Below are 17,826 nucleotides of genomic sequence, written 5' to 3' on the forward strand. Positions count from 1 at the left end.
GTAGAATTGTAATTGGTCTTAGGTCAGAAAAGCAAGAAGAAATGGAACTAGAACTAGAAAGGAAACCGAACAAAAAATGTGCCCTATCGAATGTTTGAACTGAACACCATTAATTAGGATGCAATGGTTTGAACGAGCTTTGTTTTTTCATTCTAAAAAATATCAGTTGTCAGTAGCCTAGCACCAAGTAATTTCTTCTGGTAGTAAGCTGAGTCTCGTAGACTTTTGATCTCCACCATGCCTTAAAAAATATCTAGTGGAGAGGAATCAGGATATTTATGTGACTATTCTATAGAACTTCATCCAATCTATCGACCCAAAAAGTTATTATCTAGCACTGACGTGTTATTATAGTAATGAGAAGGAGGTCCATCTTGTTGAAAAATTACCTCTTTTCGCAATAAAGGATCTAACTGGATGGTGTTATTGATGCTTATCAGAACGTAATAATTGCAATGTAATATTTTTACTATTCACTTGCCCATTCGAAGTAGGAATGGGTCGATTGAGGCTGAGCTTATAGCGGAAAGCGCTTACTGCGTAACGTCTGCTGCAGGCCACCAGGGATGCAATTCAATTGAACCCACGTTTGTGTTTAATAAACCCTACAAAATACAAATAAAACAGAGTCAGATGCTATAAATGCAATACGCATATATACAGACGGCTCAAAAACCAAAGAAGGCTCAGGATCTGTAGTGTAACTACAGATCACTAAGCCTAAGGATTAGGTGGAAAATGAGTGAAATACCAGCCTGGTTAAAACAGAACTGGTTGGATAAATTGATGGATGTAACCGATACTACGTGGTAGGAAATGATAATTCATCAGAACTGGTTGGTATTTCAATCGCCACCAAAGAAATAACCAGAAAAGGAATTTCTCGCAAAAACATAACAATCTGATAGCAGACACGCCCTATTAGTCTTGAACAGATAACATGTTTCCTAGGGGCTAGTACTAGACGGCCACCAAGATTTAGCCAAAGCCTCGGTAGATAATAACATTATCCTGAGGTGGATTGAAGGGCACAACAGGAGTAAAGGTAATCGCATTGCCGACTCTTTAGCCAAGGAAGCGGCTGGACTGAGAATTTTAAGATCCAGTAGCACCTATGGCCTGATGACTTGGACAATTGCGGAACTAGCCAAACGTCACACCCATGCTCAATCCCTAGAGAGATAGGATGGAATCAAAGGATGCAAAGCTTGCGCCGAAGAAATATCTGGCGTTGACCAGGAAAAATCTACGGTTAATAGTAAGATTCCTGACGGACCACTGTCAACTAAGTGAACACCTCCACAATATGGGGCTAGTGGACACACCTCTATACAGGATGTGTGAACAAGAAGATGAAACTGCCGATATAAAGGAAATGTCTCCCAGAGACCTGTCCACCTTCCTGGAAAGGACAGGATGGACGATGACCTAGGAGGACAACTCCTCGGGAGGATGTACAATGGGTCACATGTGGCCTAAGTGCTGTGGGCCTACACTCACTACTTCCTACAAATATAGATACAGAAGAGGTGCATCCATCCAAGAAACATGTAGTGTAACTACACCAAAGAAATCGTTCCGGGAGGATCTCACAAAATTCAACTGTTCTATAGAAATAATCATCGTTCAATTCATGAATCATTCTAATTTTATAAGGGAGTCGATGAAGAATCCTAAAAATGTTCATACTACTCAGTCCCGATGCTTATGGCAACCCAATCAAAGACCGTATTTTCCACCAAGTCAATATGACCTAGAAGTATAGCAGTCCTTTGTTATTACCCAATCCTGATGGGCCATGAAATGTTACTTGTTGATATCGTTACCAGTTTCCATGAATATATGTAACAATTCCAATACATATTTATGTCTACTTGAATAATTCCCTCAGAGAACACGAGCAGTAGTTCTTGAATAGTTCATAGTACAAACCTATATTATCAATCAGGTCTTGAAGTATATAATTCATTTTCTACAAAACAATAGATGATAAATGGAATAATACGTCGAGTGCAAACAGGGCGAATGAACTCTGATAACAAAAGTTTGCAGACATCCCTGTTACGGAATAATTTTGACATAGAACTCAAAGCCTTTCACCATAAGTTCTCATTGCTCGAATATCAGCTCTGTTTGAAATTTGTGACTTGATTTTTACATAGGAAAGAAAGTGTTTTCCTCTTGCCCATTTCTAATACTCCTTGTATCAACTAACTTATTCAGGGTGACTCGTTTCAACTGGAATGGCAAATACATGTTTTATAGATCAGATCCAAGTTTGCAGACTCACTTTCGTTTCGAATCTGCTCATAAATAGATAGACCATGAGAGGATACTACATGTTTTTCGTTGCTATACCCTCATGCAGCCTGTAGAAATAGTTGTTGAAGTGAAAGCAATTTTATCCTTCCCAAATTTGTATGATGGATGTTCTCTGGACTGTAACTCATTCATCATTCAACAATCTCTTTCTCATACACATTACAAACTTTGTGTAACTTTGGAGCTGTTTCAGTCCTCTTTTGGTTTCATACTAAATATGTTTTTTTCGTAGCCCCGAATCCATACACCAATAACTGCGCAACCGGTTATTCAAATTCAAACAATAGAGGCCGTTGTACAGAGAATAGAAATACCTTGCGAGTGAAAGGTCACAAAACTCTTCTGTCTATTTGAAAATAGAGTTGATATCTGCTCTCTCTGCTGCGAATGGTGTCACAAAATTAGCTTTTTCATCATGAAATGAATCATTTTCTCACAAATTCTGTCCGACTTTGATAGTTACTTCTGGTCAAAAGTTGAGAGGGGGACTTTTTATGTCGACACTGTATACAGGGCTTTTCATGATGAGCGTTAATTAGCCGTTTCAAGCAAACTATTCAACGGATCAACCTGAAAATTCCACAGTATGCATAAGTCAATATGACCTACACGCCTAAAATATTTTAGACGAAGCGGCGTTGTCGCTTCTACTATAAAGTAGCGGCTTCTTTGATTTTTCAAATGGAGCACCCCGTATATAATATCATATTATGATTCATTATCACTTTGTCAACAAATTCATATACTATTTCCCTATACCTATCTATTACGGTTTAGAAGATATAAATCAATTTCGATATTTTTTTTACCAAACATGAACTTTTATAAATGCTGATAATCTTGAACTCTCTTGCACTAAAACGATCAAATTTGAAATGGAGTGGATTGATACTATGAGGATCTTCACTCCGTGTCATATTTTCATTTTCCTCATACAGGGTCTTCAAAAAAATGCAGATACTTTGATCCCATGAAAAAATGAGTGGAACTCAATTTTTTCAAATGGAACACCCTGAATATTTCAACATTTTTGAGCTCTATATCCAATTTTAGATTAACTTTGTTCAGATAATACTATTTCTATTTTGAACCGTTTTCGAAATAAACTGTTTCAAACGGAAATTGGAATATGAAAATCTTCTCAATTCTTGAAGTAAACAGAAGTGGTACACCAGAAATTCCGACAATGTTGTACTTGGGAAATCCTCAATGTGTTATTGAATCACATCCGTCACGCTGAGATAATTCAAAACTCGTTTTCACTAGCAGGGTCAAAGATTCTTGCGATTCACTTTCATCTGGTCACTTATTTTCTGTTCTCATCTGGGCTTATGGGCTTGGCACTTTCTCATAAAGGTGAGAATACAATCCTAGAAAGAAAAGTCGAAAGTGATGATGACCTTGGGGTATTCTTTGATCACGATAAAAATATCGTTGTCGATGCACAATATTACAGTTGTGATGATAATTGGAAGAAATTCCGTTGATTAATAGTTGTATATGAAATTGAGTGAACTATTTATCAGAAAATTGTAAATAAAAATCACTTCGGTGAGTTAAGAAGAAAAAATATTGAAATATTGTAATTCTTATCGCGAACTTTTAAATTAACAGCAATTTCCATTCGCCAAAGAACAATCTAACATGGAAATTGCTTTTCCAAACATCATTTTCTGCGAAATGTCTATTCCTTGGTTGATTGTAAGGTTCAGTTTTTCACATTTTTTAGGTTCAGTTTAATTAATAAATATATAAAATTTCTATGTTATTCAGATTGTTTCTAAGAAGTTCCACTTTTTATTGAGAATCCTCTTCTTCCGCATGAAATAACGACAATAATGTTGAAGAATTCAAAAATGTTCGTATTCAATTCATTTCATTCAAAGAAAAAAGTGCTTTTATCTGTAGAATTATGTAATATATCTAAGTATAAGACTCAAACTGAGAATAATTACTTTCAATTAAAAAAAGTCATTATTTATTTTCCACCTTCCCATATCCCCACGCATGATATGAACCGAAAATAAGTTGATGAAATTTTATTCTTAGAACCGGCAAAATCTTTGAGACTAGTCATACTCACGTATGTGATAGCTTGATGAGAAGCAAGGAACTAAATTAGTTTCTTTAAATAAATAGTATGCAAAAATAACCAAAGAAATCGATTAAACCTATTTCAACGCGTTGACATCAGCTTATCCTTTTTATAAATGTTTGTCCCAATACATAAACAATGAGGTTTATTTTTCCATAGGATTTTTCATTAAAAAAAGTGGAAGCAATTAAAACAAGCATAAAGCATGAAAACTCTTAATGATCCTTTCATGAGCTATTTTTGCTAATTAGAAAAAGATCTTTATTCGATTCGTTCCGAAAAACCCAAAAACCAAACCGAATCCACGAGACATGTATTCTCGTACATTTTCAGGCATAATATAGAATGAGTGAGCAATACATCACCATTTAAAAACATTCTAAAAAATGAAAACTGGTCAGAAATATTATAAGTATTACCATGAAATTGCATCTTCATAAAAAAATCTAAGCTTAAAGAAAAGAGAGGAAGTAGTAATTATTCGAGATGAAAGAACTCCATAGTAAATTGCAATCATATCAAAATTATAATATATATAAAAATTAATTGAAAGATGCAAAATTCACTTTCGAAATGAGATCATTCATAATGCACCTTGTATATTGAAAGCGAGTTCAACAGTTATAAATGAAACTGAAGGTATATAATCAGTATTCTGTGAGGTATATCTTCAAAATCTATCCCATTAAAGAATATCTATGATATGTTCAGTAATCATTTTGTGAACTTCAAGTCCCAAACCCAACCCTCATGAAGTGAGATTATCCTCTAACCATAATTTCACCTTCTTTCTTAGAACAACAAAGAACAAATTATATGCAAAGGGGCTTATATTGAATTTCTTAATCTTTCAAGACAGATATCTACCCAGAAATATCGAAAATCCCAATCCCAATTTACAAAAATAAATCGTGGGGAAAGAACTTTACAAACAATCGAAATGTATTTCTTCAGACTCATTTAGCCAAAATGTGGGATGCTTCATTTAATATTCAGCTGAATGCATTTTCAGAAAATTAAAAGTTCCTGTTAATTTATCGAATGTCTTTAGAGATAAGGAATCCACGAACTTCGACTTTGGAAGAATATTTGAAACAGTTAATCAGACACTCTTACTAGAAAAATTGTGCCGCATTAGATGCATGATAATATTTATGGTTAGATGTAGAGCAAACAATTGTATTGCTACATACTCGAAAGTTATAAAAATGGTGGAAGTTGAACTAAAAAAATCAAGATTGGTATGTCTTTAGACTCAGTTCGCCAAAATGTTGGGTGCTTCATTTAAAATTCAGCTGAATGCATTTTCAGAAAATCAAAAGTTCATGGTAATTTATCGAATGGCTTTAGAGATAAGGAATCCACGAACACAGGACCTTTGACCTTGGAAGGATATTTGAAACAGTTAATCAGACTCTCTTACTAGATAAATTGTGCCGCATTAGATGTATGACAATATGTATGGTTAGATGTAGAGCAAGAAATAATCTAATTTGTGCCCATTTTTTTTTATATTCACGAATGTGCTCCTGAGCTAATGCGGAAGAAATATTCATAAATACTGATGATACAAATATACAGGTCTCATAATGAACAGATAATGTGATAGCATCACAAGACAAAACAAAATGGCCATCTTAAGTTCTACAAAACCCAGAATTTTGGTGAGGCTTCCTCCAAAAGGGTGAAACATTAATGAAAAATCCTTTTCTTGTTTTATACGAACATATTTATTTACCATTTCGAGACATTATTTTTAATGATTTTATATAGCGAAATTGAGATACTATGGAATCGATGGAACAGCCTTAAGTTGGTTCCAAAATTATCTCAATGGCAGGCCACAAATAACTAGGGTGGGGAAATGTTTCTCAAATGAAATTTCAAACAATATAGGCGTACCCCAAGGGAGTGTCCTGGGACCACTGCTGTTTATAATTTACCTAAATGATGTGAATTATATACAAGGTTACGATTTTTTGAATTCATTTGCAGATGAAACGTTACTTACATGCTATGGAAATGAAGCTGTAGAAACAGTGGAGCGCATGAATCGATTGTTGAAAAAAATTGAAATATATTTGAACGAAAATAAACTAAAAATCAATACGAATGAAACCAAATCAATAATAATTAGTAAGAAACATAAACTGAAATCAATTGACTATGAAAAGCTTTAACTCGAATTGGAGGGAGACAAAATTGAATGGGTGTCAGAATTCAAGTATTTAGGCTTCGTGTTGGATGAATCACTAACTCTTAATGCACACTGTGACTATATTTGTAAAAAAATATCAAAAAAACTATTTTTTCTCTCCAGGATTTCATCGGATGTTTCCATGTTTTCAAAAATAATAATATACAGAACCATTATACAGCCCCATTTTGATTATTTTTCCACTCCACTTTATCTTTTAGATAAAAACAATATACAGAAGTTACAGAAATTGCAAAATCAAGTTTAAGAATCATCTTAAAATGTAATAGATACACTCCTATTCAATGTATGCTGAGTGTCCTCAAGTGGAATGATGTGGCAAACTGTATTACTCAAGTATGATATTTATTTATAAAATAGCCAGAAATTTATTACCAAAATATTTTGATTCCTTCAAATTCATGACTACAACACAAGAACCACCAATCAATTCCACATTTCCAGGACCAGAACAAAGCAATCTATGAAATCGTTGTTTTTCAAAGGATTGAATGATTTCAATTACCACGTTAAAGATTCTGTTACTTTATATTCATTCAAGGCTCAGTTGAAAATATATATTGCATCACGTACTCTATGAATTTTCAATTTTTTTTTTATTTTTATGTTTCACATCATCGAATTACTTTATTGGTTCGATCTTTTATGTGTTCTGTATACATTGTGTTACGTCGTTGCTACATTCTGATATGTTAAATAATTCATATCCACTCGAATAATTGTTTATATGCCCTTGTATAATTGTAGTATGGAACTAACTATTCTGAACACACCTGATTTGTTCTGTGTTATGGGACAATATTCTCGGGAACACATTTCTATTTTTAGCTTTTTAGCTTCTTGTATTTATATATTATTTGAACGTATTTTATTGTTAGAAAAATTTTTATACTATTTTAATATTTTTATATACCATTTTTACCTTTTTGGACTTGTATTTATATTAGGATTTCCTATTTTCAAATAAATAAATAAATAAAAAATAAATTTGAAATTATTGATTCAAAAATTGCTGATGATCTTAAATTTTTTTGAACCTCCACTCCGTTGTGATTTGAAACACAATATTCACAATTATAAACAGGAATCATTTTGAAAAGGTAAGTTTTTTCGTTTCATGAGGAAAGGTGAAGAAATGTAGATCTGTCAATGTCATTGGTTGCATAAAAAATTTTCAATATTTCCTTATCTGACTCATCAAAAAAAAAAAGTGGAATTCTGTTTGAACCACTAGTCACAATGAAGAATGAATAACAAATAAACATTTTCATTTCAGGTTATGGTGCGATAGAGACGAATCCTGCATCTACATGCTTTTCGAATACGTGTGCGGAGGAGAACTTTTCTCTTATCTCAGGAACGCAGGAAGATTCACCAGTTCCACAGGAAATTTCTACAGTTCAGAAATAGTTTCAGCTCTAGAATATTTGCACTCCAAGAGCATAGTATACAGGGACCTGAAGCCGGAGAACCTGCTTCTAGACAAGGATGGTCACCTGAAAATCACAGATTTTGGCTTTGCAAAAAAGCTCTCTGACAGGACGTGGACGCTGTGTGGTACTCCAGAGTATTTAGCTCCAGAAATAATCCAGAGCAAAGGACATAACAAAGCCGTAGATTGGTGGGCATTAGGTAAGCAAGATACACGGATTATTCCGAGCTGAGTTCGATTGATTTTCCACTGAAATTTCAGAAGGAACCAAACGACCTCATATTTGTCTGAATGTGATATGTTTTTGTTGATCACTAGAGAACTGGAATTCCATCGATTTGGTTGTAGAACCGTATCAGTGGATCTGAACTGTAGAATAAGACTTATTAAGAGCTATTTCTATTTCTCAGTTGTATTGTCTGCAGGTAGGGTTTCAATTGTACGGCTCTATTTTGTTTAAAAGTCTTCTGAATAGGCGGTTTTCGGGGGGTAGCAGCGTAATCATTTCTACCATCAGAGATTTCAGAACTCAGACATCAGGTCCCACATATGGTGCTGATGATATGTGTCTAGAACACTCATCAGCTCTTTCATCAAATATGATTTCTTCCTTCGTATTGAGGCATCTACCCACCTATCCTACCACCAGTTCCTTTACTTTGCATCTTCATGGCTTTCCCAGACCAATTTCTATATCAACTTCAATAGTGAAGTTCGTATCGTGAAATATATAATGTTTGTTCCAACATATATTAGATTTTCCGTTTTGCAGGTTATGTGGCTCAGTGAATTTTCCATTGACCTACACTTATCTCTTCCGTTATTGCGGTAGGTGTGAAGGGAGCAGATTCAAGAGCTTTTCGAATGTTTCTCTTTCTGTTCCTCACTGCTCCTGTTATTACAGAGCAAGCAAGTATTTACACTCTTCCTAGTTTATCGACATGTGTATTGTCACCATTGGACTACCAATACATCAGCTCACATGTCTTTTCGTAGGTGTGACTGGTGAGCATTGCCTTCTTTCAGATAAGGTAATCTAAACGACTAAATATATTTTCTGGTTCTTCTTCTCTTGATGAGTATAACACTTGTGGTCGTAACTAGCATGAAAGCTAAATCCTAGTTTCATAACTTGTCGAGTGATTTTTGTTAATATCTGTACAGCTACCCTAGCACTAATTGCACAACTACATGACATTTGCTCCAAAGGACACACTTGCTTCAATAATCCTCTCCAAGGTTGACAGACCATGGTATATATTCTCCAATGTAGAGAAGACCTAACCGGCGGTCAGTCTGCGAATACCTTTGTCAGATAAGTGAGCAACACAACTGTTTGGCTTAGGAAGTAGACCTCCTCTGAGGCATTCCAGGGATATATTTCCCACATGGCTGCAAAGCATTTATTGCACCCATCAGCAAAGGATAAGGTAAGTTCAGCCATCCAGACCTGAAAGTGCAGCTCTGGTATCCCACCTGTAGACCATCCTATGGAATATCCTCTACGCCAGCCATTATGGCACACTGAAGAGAATCGAACTGATTGGTAAATATTGAGGTGTTCAAGGTGCATTTGATTTTCAGCTCAGGGGAAATCTGTTTCCTCTCCTACTGCAGATTTTGTTTCTGTTGCTCGATAATTTAGTGCAAGGCAGAGTCATGAGTTATCTTGCTCTTGAGTAGGCGATAAATCGCTTCCTGACTGCGTCATCAAATCTCCTTGGTTTGTTCAGGATCAAGAGTTGGAGAACTGAGAAGCTCTTGCTCTTGATTCAAAGTTACAAGAGAGTCGGTTAATCGACGTCTATTTTCTCTGTAGACTCCGGATCTGATACTTTGGTTACTTCATAGTTCATTGCTGGAGGGAGGTCCATTTCGGCACAACTTTACATCACCATGATAACGCTTCATTCATCGAAAGGTTATTCGGTGTCTCAAAGATTTCGTTTGGGATACTGAGTTGACTCAGAGTCCAACATTTTTGACATGGAAACACACGTCATCCAGAAAGACTGTCATCATCATTCGGCAGAGATACTCTTACGTCCCTGCTGCAGAGAGGGGTTAGTTTTTTATTGGCAAAATGTTATCTTTGTGCTCCCGAAACCATTCAAAGATCTTTTTTAGCTACGTTCACAATTCAGCATTCCATTATAAAACCAAATTTAATTATTGAATTCGTGCCAGAAAAAGATTCAATTATCCATGAAAGAAAAATCTATCTTCAGACTTGTCAAATTTGATAGTATCAAGTTTATAATGGGATACTCGATTTTCACAGTAGACGTGCAGTAAGTCTCCTCATCCGTTCCTCATTTCATTTTCGAATTATCGCCAGGTTTTGAGTAGACTTTTGAAAGTTACAATCTAATTCAGCGTCATTGAGAATTTTAAAGATCAGGGTTTTGTACTTCAAGCTCAAGTGATAACTATGTTCATATAGTTTCTCATTTTGAATAATTTATCAAGTCTATCGCTATAATGCAGTATTTTTTCAGGTGTTTTGATATATGAAATGTTAGCCGGATATCCACCATTTTATGATGACAATCCATTTGGAATATATGAAAAAATACTGAGCGGTAAAATAGAGTGGCCCAAACACTTAGACACCGTGGCCAAAGACCTAATTAAAAAACTTCTTGTGCAGGACAGGACAAAAAGATTAGGAAACATGAAGGTATGTTATTGTTGATAGTTTCTCCACCTTTAAGATTACACCGAATGTTTTTGTTATGATTTGGTTATGATATATAATTAGTAATTACAAAATATCATCGAAAAATGTATTCAGATGAATTCTCCATAAAAAATCATACCAAATTTTTTATGATTGAATAAAATCTATCAAGTCATTAAGTTCTTCATCTAATCATCACTTGTTTATTCATCTTACCTCCAGTCAATCATTTTATTTGTTTTCATTTTAAGTAGTTATTTGTTTCTACTTTTTGGTATCACTTAATATTTCTGTCTACATTTTCATTTTCGTAATTTCAATAGTGTATCTCTCATTTCAGAGTGGTGCAGAAGATATAAAAAGGCATAGGTGGTTCAAGGGAATCGACTGGCATGAAGTATACATGAGAAAACTCACTGTAAGTTTGGAGTATAAATAAATAACCTTGTGAACCATTCAAAACACCATTTCAGTCTTGAAGATATGTCTTCACAATAAAATAAAAATTATGTAAGGAAACATCACCTTTTTTATTTCTCAACAAATTTTTGAATGTGCAGTTTCGTAATAGACATATTTTCCAGCCAAGAAATGATGAAATACACAGTATGGAAACTTTTGAGAGTGTTTTCCTCATGGCTTCGACAATAATTGAGCACACTGTATAATGAACTTCATTTCACTACTACATTGTCAATACAATACAAAAACTCTAACTGAACTTCAGACTAATACTCAAATGTCTATCGCCTTATCAGCTCACTTCGTACCGCACTTTTAACTAGAGTGGCCTTCTCTGCCTGTTAGTAGTGCTTATATATATGGAAGTCTTCGTATGCCGATGGGATCATTCACGAAGCGATGCGACACCTAGAAGGATCAAGAACACAACTAGGGTTATTGGTCCCGAAAAATAATCCGAATGAAAAAGTCACGATCCATGTAAAAACTCCCCTTCTAGAAGCTCAACAGCATCGACTTTTTGGCAAACCTCACATTCATCCTGATGCTGGAAAGCTGTAATTTGGATCTGGCAAATTTGTGGACAACTTTCATCCTTTCATTTTGGTCATTTACATAGTCTGAAAAGGGGTACCTCTTAAGATCCATCAGATGAGCTACCACACTTTACGTCTATTGGAAGCTTCACTTCTCGACGGGTTAACAACATGAAAGATATGTAAACTGTAAGCCAACAGAAAGAGAGAAACAAATTTATCCCAGTTTCTTTGGTTTTTGGAGAGTTGTTTATGATGCGATTATGCCTCTACCATTCCATCAGACTGTGGCTGAAAAGCGGTTGGTTCTTGTCTTTTTATCTCCAACAAATTGATCATTACCTTCCATAAATCCAAAATGAAGTTGGTGGCAATTAGTTTCTTCAACAGAGCTGCCACCATTTTAGCCTCTTGGTTGGGTGGGGCTACTACTTCAAGCCGTCTTGATTCCGCCGAGAAATGATTCATCACAAACATAAGGTACTTGTTAACGAGTGTGATCAGAGAAAGTGGTCTTGGAATTGCAACTGCAATTCTCTCGAAAAGGCACCCACTAGGGTACTGCTTCAACTTTCCTCTTTGCTTATCTTCAGACTCTTTTTCGAAGAACTTCAATCTCTCTGTGGCAGTTGACCCAATAGTAGCTTCCAAGCACTTTCGCTGGAGTTCTACCGTCGTTCATATTCGGAATATACATTTTTGGGAAGATTTCCGAGTGACTAGATCATCTCGAATGTACATGGAGTTCCATTGGAGCTAGTAACCATTTTTCTGCTGGTCCTGCTTGGGAATCTTTCGTCATTCGGGCCTCACTTCTTTGTAGATCCAAGACCGGATCCTCTTTTGGCGCTATGGTGATATCTCGCTTCGTCATGAAGTTTTGTTGCCCCCAGAAGCTGTTAACGACAGTACCACACCATGGGCAGATGATTCCTCGCATCTTATGTCCATATCCCTGGGCAAGGGACCTTTACAGGTTGGTACCCTTCGGGTCAGAGGGAGTCAGAGCAGCTGAAGGTGAAGGATGCACGATCTCACAAGGCTATAATCGTGTGAACAAACTGGCCACTTCAAGACACCCGTTTTCAGTCGATAGATGGCATGAAAGAAAACTCGCAGCGAGTTCTAAAACCAGTTCCAAAAAATGCCAAGGGGTTGATGATTGGGGTGTTCATTATCTTAAGAGATATTTAGAAGGCTATACAATGAATTTGTTTGAATGATAGATATTTTGCGTATCATTTGCCAATTCCCGGTACTTTTTTGATACAGTAGTATTTCTCTTTTCAGTCTATACTCTGCAGCAATCGTTGTTTACTAAACTTGAAGACGTAATGACTAATTTTTTTTCTTTCAGCCACCATTCGTCCCTAAAATCATGTATGACGGCGATTCGAGCAATTTTGACGACTATCCAGAAGCAGACTGGAAATCATCGAGAACACTGGAAGAGTCAGAGCTGAAGTTGTTCGAAAACTTTTGATTTGTTTCGTTTCAGTAGCAAGATAAGTTGCAAAAATTCCCTGCGAGAAAAAAAAAACTGCATTTCGTCTAGGTTAGATCACCGAGAGTACCTTGGGGTACAAAACTGGAACTAGCGATGGAAGTATGGATTATGCCATTGTTTTGCTCATTTTGAACCATTGATAATTGAAGGTATCTTCAAGAGATGTTCAGTATCATAGAACATGGTTTGGTTCACGAACCAGCAATTCTTAGGTTAATATATGTAGAAGAGGGAGAAGAGATTGCACTTTATTCAATATTTACCTAGGAAACCATTGGAAAGAATCACAATTGGTGTGCTAGGATTATTTTCTTTCACAAATGGTTTTGTTGCTCTCAATGAGGACCCGAACCCAATATTATTGGTAAAACTATTCTTCCCCGTAACAGAGACTTTGATGCTCTCCAAACTGACCATCAGACCATCAAACCTCAACGTATGGTTACACGAATGATTTTGTCGTTCCTTCATAAGACTTACTCTCAAACATTTCGAAAAAGAAATGTAGTGGTAGTGATTTAAAAACATCTACACGTATAGACAGAAGAACTGAAATTTGAAGAATGACCAATGAATACTTTCACTAAAGATAGATTTGTATCAATTCGTTTAAAAAACGATATTCTTCGGAGTATTATTTCAGTAAGCAGATGCCAAATCACACTGTACTACACAGTAATGAAGTTTATTTTCAAAATGGCATACCGTTACTTTGTTCAATATTTCTATATAGGTACAATTAGATAGGTACAATTAGGTTATATTTGAAACTTTAAAAATCAGATTTCTACAAATAGCAGTACATATGTAAAGCATTCTGAGATCTTGAGATTTGGATGGTCATTTCATATATCCTAACCTGCCAATCCATTGTACAAATTGGATGTTTTTTTGTCAAACTGATAATGAATTCATCGATTTGTTCGTCGACTATCTGGATAATTGAAAAGTCTGATTCACGTATTTGTAAGACCTCACAAAGCCTATCTAAATCAAACTTCTTCCATTGATGAACATGAGTTTTTTCTCAACTGCTACAAAACCTTGAAACAAGCTAGCATCTAGATTCTCTGTTCACCTACATATAACAGACTTTGTTATTGAGGTACCTCACATTGAAGATATTCTGTAACTATGAAAGAGATACAAAACAATTCTTTCTTCCGAAATTGGAACTATATCATAATTTCCGTTGGTTTATAGCTACCTTTGAATTCTGTTTCGTTTCTACAGGATCCTTGACTTAACTGACCTCCGTATTTCACTCTCAAGTAGAGTATTAGATCTGGTCTCGGATATAGGTTTTGGTAATCTTGTATCTCATTGCGCCTTGCGTTCATAAGTTTTGTTTTTGACTATTTTGCGTACAGTTGAAAAATCTGATGTTGCCTGTAATAGTTTGTTTCCCTCGAAACCAAACTTGAGATGTAGATTCTTATATACATCGAAATCTATGTCTATGTTTCAATATTCAAATGCATCCGAATATTATTCACTGGTATCTCTTTTTCACATTGTTCACCATCGCTATTGGAATCACTACACTAGAAAAAGTCTGCGTTATTATCACACTCATTATTACTATTAGTACTTGTCCAAGGACGCCACATTTTAAACAGATAACAAAAATTTTAAGTAATTATAACTGCACCAATATCGAATTTCAACACTCAAATCACGATCAGTTCTTGAACTGAACACGAATCCCCGCATTCCTGCGGGGATACCATAAAATTCGGTTAGTAAAAATTATTCAATACTAACCGCTAAGTTTGCTGCCGGTTCATTTCTATGTATTGTTTTTTTTTTGGTCTTTGAGAGTGCCAACTTTAATAGTGCACAATATCGTTTACTTCGACTATACCAACTTTTTATTTTCAAGTCTGTACCTCAGAAGAGTCACTCATCTGGTGCTACTTTGATATTGATGGATTGAGTTTCTGAATCGTTCATTCTGTATTAGAGATGTTAGAAGTCATTTAACTGGTACATTCAAATTATTTGAAAGTTATCAGATCTATAATTTTATTGAAGTTGAAATGTTATCTTGGCAGGTTGTTAAGCCAATATTTCAACCATATTGACTCCATTTGTCCTTGTTTACTAGAAATCTAAAGAAATTTTTGAGTTAACAACTAACATCTGAAGAGTGACATCTGTCAAAAAAGTCAGTGGTTCCTGTTCCGTATTTAATGTCTCTTCTGTGAGATATTCCGTGTCAATATCGCCATAAGTACCATTCGATGATGGTATGTCTTGTATTTTTTCAAAAAGTTATACAATGGCATCATCCATCCCCCTCTTAATGATAGTCCTAGGAATTTATTGTGATATAATATTATTTTAAGCTTATTTTTTTAAAAACTTGTATATAGACTTGTTATTTCTGTGTGATTTGTTGAATAGAATAGAGAACGGTGCCTATATTAATTGTTATGTTTCATCTCATCAGCATGTTCATAAAAATATTTAATTGTTCCTACTGTCATGAATTATGTGAAAAAAGTTGGTCTTGAAATAAATGAATTATTTTTTTGTAAATATTTTTCATTGGACAATAAATACACACAACGGTTACAATATTTCATGAGATTTCCTATAAGTAGAGTAAAACGCGGTAATGATATTGTGAAAAAATTAATTCGATCAATTTGTTTTCGAAGGTGAGATGGAAAATGTGTGTTTATGAATTCATTATTTCATGAAGTCGTGCTAGGCAACATCACTGACTTTTTTATATATTAAAGGATCATGAAATGGGATTTCGTGGTGACCGTGGTAGTGAAGGTGTCCAATAATGTGAAAAACAACAAAAGGTGTCTCCAAGAGGAGACAAACTTTAAAATAATACATTTACTTTATGTACAAAAAATGTGAGAAAAAACTATATGGTGGCAGCATTGTCTTGAGCACAACTGCTGCCCCCCCCCACGAGGCTCCTGTCAACTGTTGGTCGAATATGCCCGAGAAGTGCCCAAGAGGGAAGCAACAGTCATACAAAGAGAGAGAGAGAGTATCATGAAACAAAAACAACATAGAACACTTATTTCAGGCAATCTTTTGAACAAGGTTGAAAATAAACCTAAAACATTAGCGTTCATATTGTTACAGCCGGGCAAATGCAGCCCTGTCTAGCAATCTTACACGGAATGTTTATTTTCATGAACAAATATTGAAAATTGTAACTTTGGGAGCATACAGGATAAACAACAACAATTCAAGTAGTTAACATGTCGAAAACGATTCAACAGAGTGATCCTGAGATGATTTCATAAACAATTGAAAACCATAATACGAATTAATATTGATAGTAATGACTGATAAGAAAAGTTTATTATCGAAAGGGAAAACTACAAAAGACATCAGCTGCAGATGCACATCTTCACCGGCAGCAGGAAGATGAATGAGGATATAGAAGGGATTTCGAATTGGAGTGATAGCAACAAGGTTCTCTCAACCAACGTTCAATTTCATCAAAATTCATTGTTATTAAAACGTTGGTGGAGACCCTTAGGTTGGACTACCTATCGGGCGCGTCCCCAGATAGCGGATAGGGGAACGGCCAGGGAACTGGGGGTCCTATCCGGGAAGCCAATGCGGCATTACGTGTAAGGAATCGTGTCGACAGCTGAATAGCCGCATGATGACATGCGATTACGAACGATCTCCTTGAGTAACCAGGCGAAACCTCATTGTAATCGGCCTTCCTCTGGTAATTTTGAAGGGCTCTGCCAGAGGTTACCAACTCTTCCCTTGCCAAAAGGAGAAAGAGAGCGAAAGAGGCAGGAGTTGCAGCAACTATAAGTGTACCCTCCACCTCCAACAGCAAGGGCACTTCCTGTGGCAGACGCCAAGAGCTCCGCCTTGAATAAAGGTAAGGAACCGGCTACCTCTGCAGGAAAGCGTCCTCACTTGAGCACCTCCACGGAGGGAACCCCAAGAAGGTTGAGGAAGCCGTGCAACGACAGTAATGTCTCTGCACCTTCCAAAACCTTCGAGAAGGCCACCGTGAGACACCTCAAGATTGTAATCATAGATAACCCGTACGCTAAGGTAACCACAAAACGGAAAAGTCTCATCAAAAATCAACTGATTGAGGAGCTGAACAAAATCATCTTCTACGCCTTCAGCAGCAACAGCAAACCGCCCACGTTCTCAAGTCGTGGACATGCTCCGGTGAAATCATCAGAGTGGTCTGCGATGACGACGTGACGCTAGATTGGCTGAAGAAAGTCACAATGGAAATGAGAGAGTATGTGTTCGGCGAGTCTTGGCATACACCTGCCGATATAAAGGAGATGTCTCCTAGTGACCTGTTCACCTTCCTGGAAAGGACAGGATGGACGATGACCTAGGAGGACAACTCCTCGGGAGGATGTACAATGGGTCATATGAGGCCTAAGTGCACTCACCCTCCCTACTCTACAGATACATTGATTGAGAGACCATGACGCATCTGTGAACCTGAGACAGTCTCCCTCAGGAACTCAATTACCCAAAAAATACCATGTGGTATAGTATTTCCAATACCAATTGGAACAGCACAGAGAAGGAATTCCCGCCTCGACATAGGC

General features: G+C 36.1%; 1 protein-coding gene across 2 annotated transcripts in view; it reads left to right on the forward strand.

The window, feature by feature from the left end:
- Pka-C3 (Protein kinase, cAMP-dependent, catalytic subunit 3) overlaps positions 1–15,793 on the forward strand; it is a 100,803-nt gene extending 85,010 nt beyond the window's left edge. For both annotated transcript variants that reach the window (XM_074169329.1, XM_074169330.1), the window contains 4 exons: positions 7,912–8,267; positions 10,566–10,747; positions 11,088–11,165; positions 13,103–15,793. In XM_074169329.1, the coding sequence (XP_074025430.1) occupies positions 7,912–8,267; positions 10,566–10,747; positions 11,088–11,165; positions 13,103–13,228 (742 nt within the window). In that variant the 3' untranslated portion in view covers positions 13,229–15,793. The remainder of the gene's footprint in view (positions 1–7,911; positions 8,268–10,565; positions 10,748–11,087; positions 11,166–13,102) is intronic.
- The last annotated feature ends 2,033 nt before the right edge of the window (positions 15,794–17,826 follow it).

The sequence above is a fragment of the Leptinotarsa decemlineata genome, unplaced genomic scaffold (assembly GCF_025532065.1).
Source record: "Leptinotarsa decemlineata unplaced genomic scaffold, Ldec_3_MD MMD2_P_RNA_scaffold_5, whole genome shotgun sequence".
NCBI classification, from domain to species: domain Eukaryota; kingdom Metazoa; phylum Arthropoda; class Insecta; order Coleoptera; family Chrysomelidae; genus Leptinotarsa; species Leptinotarsa decemlineata.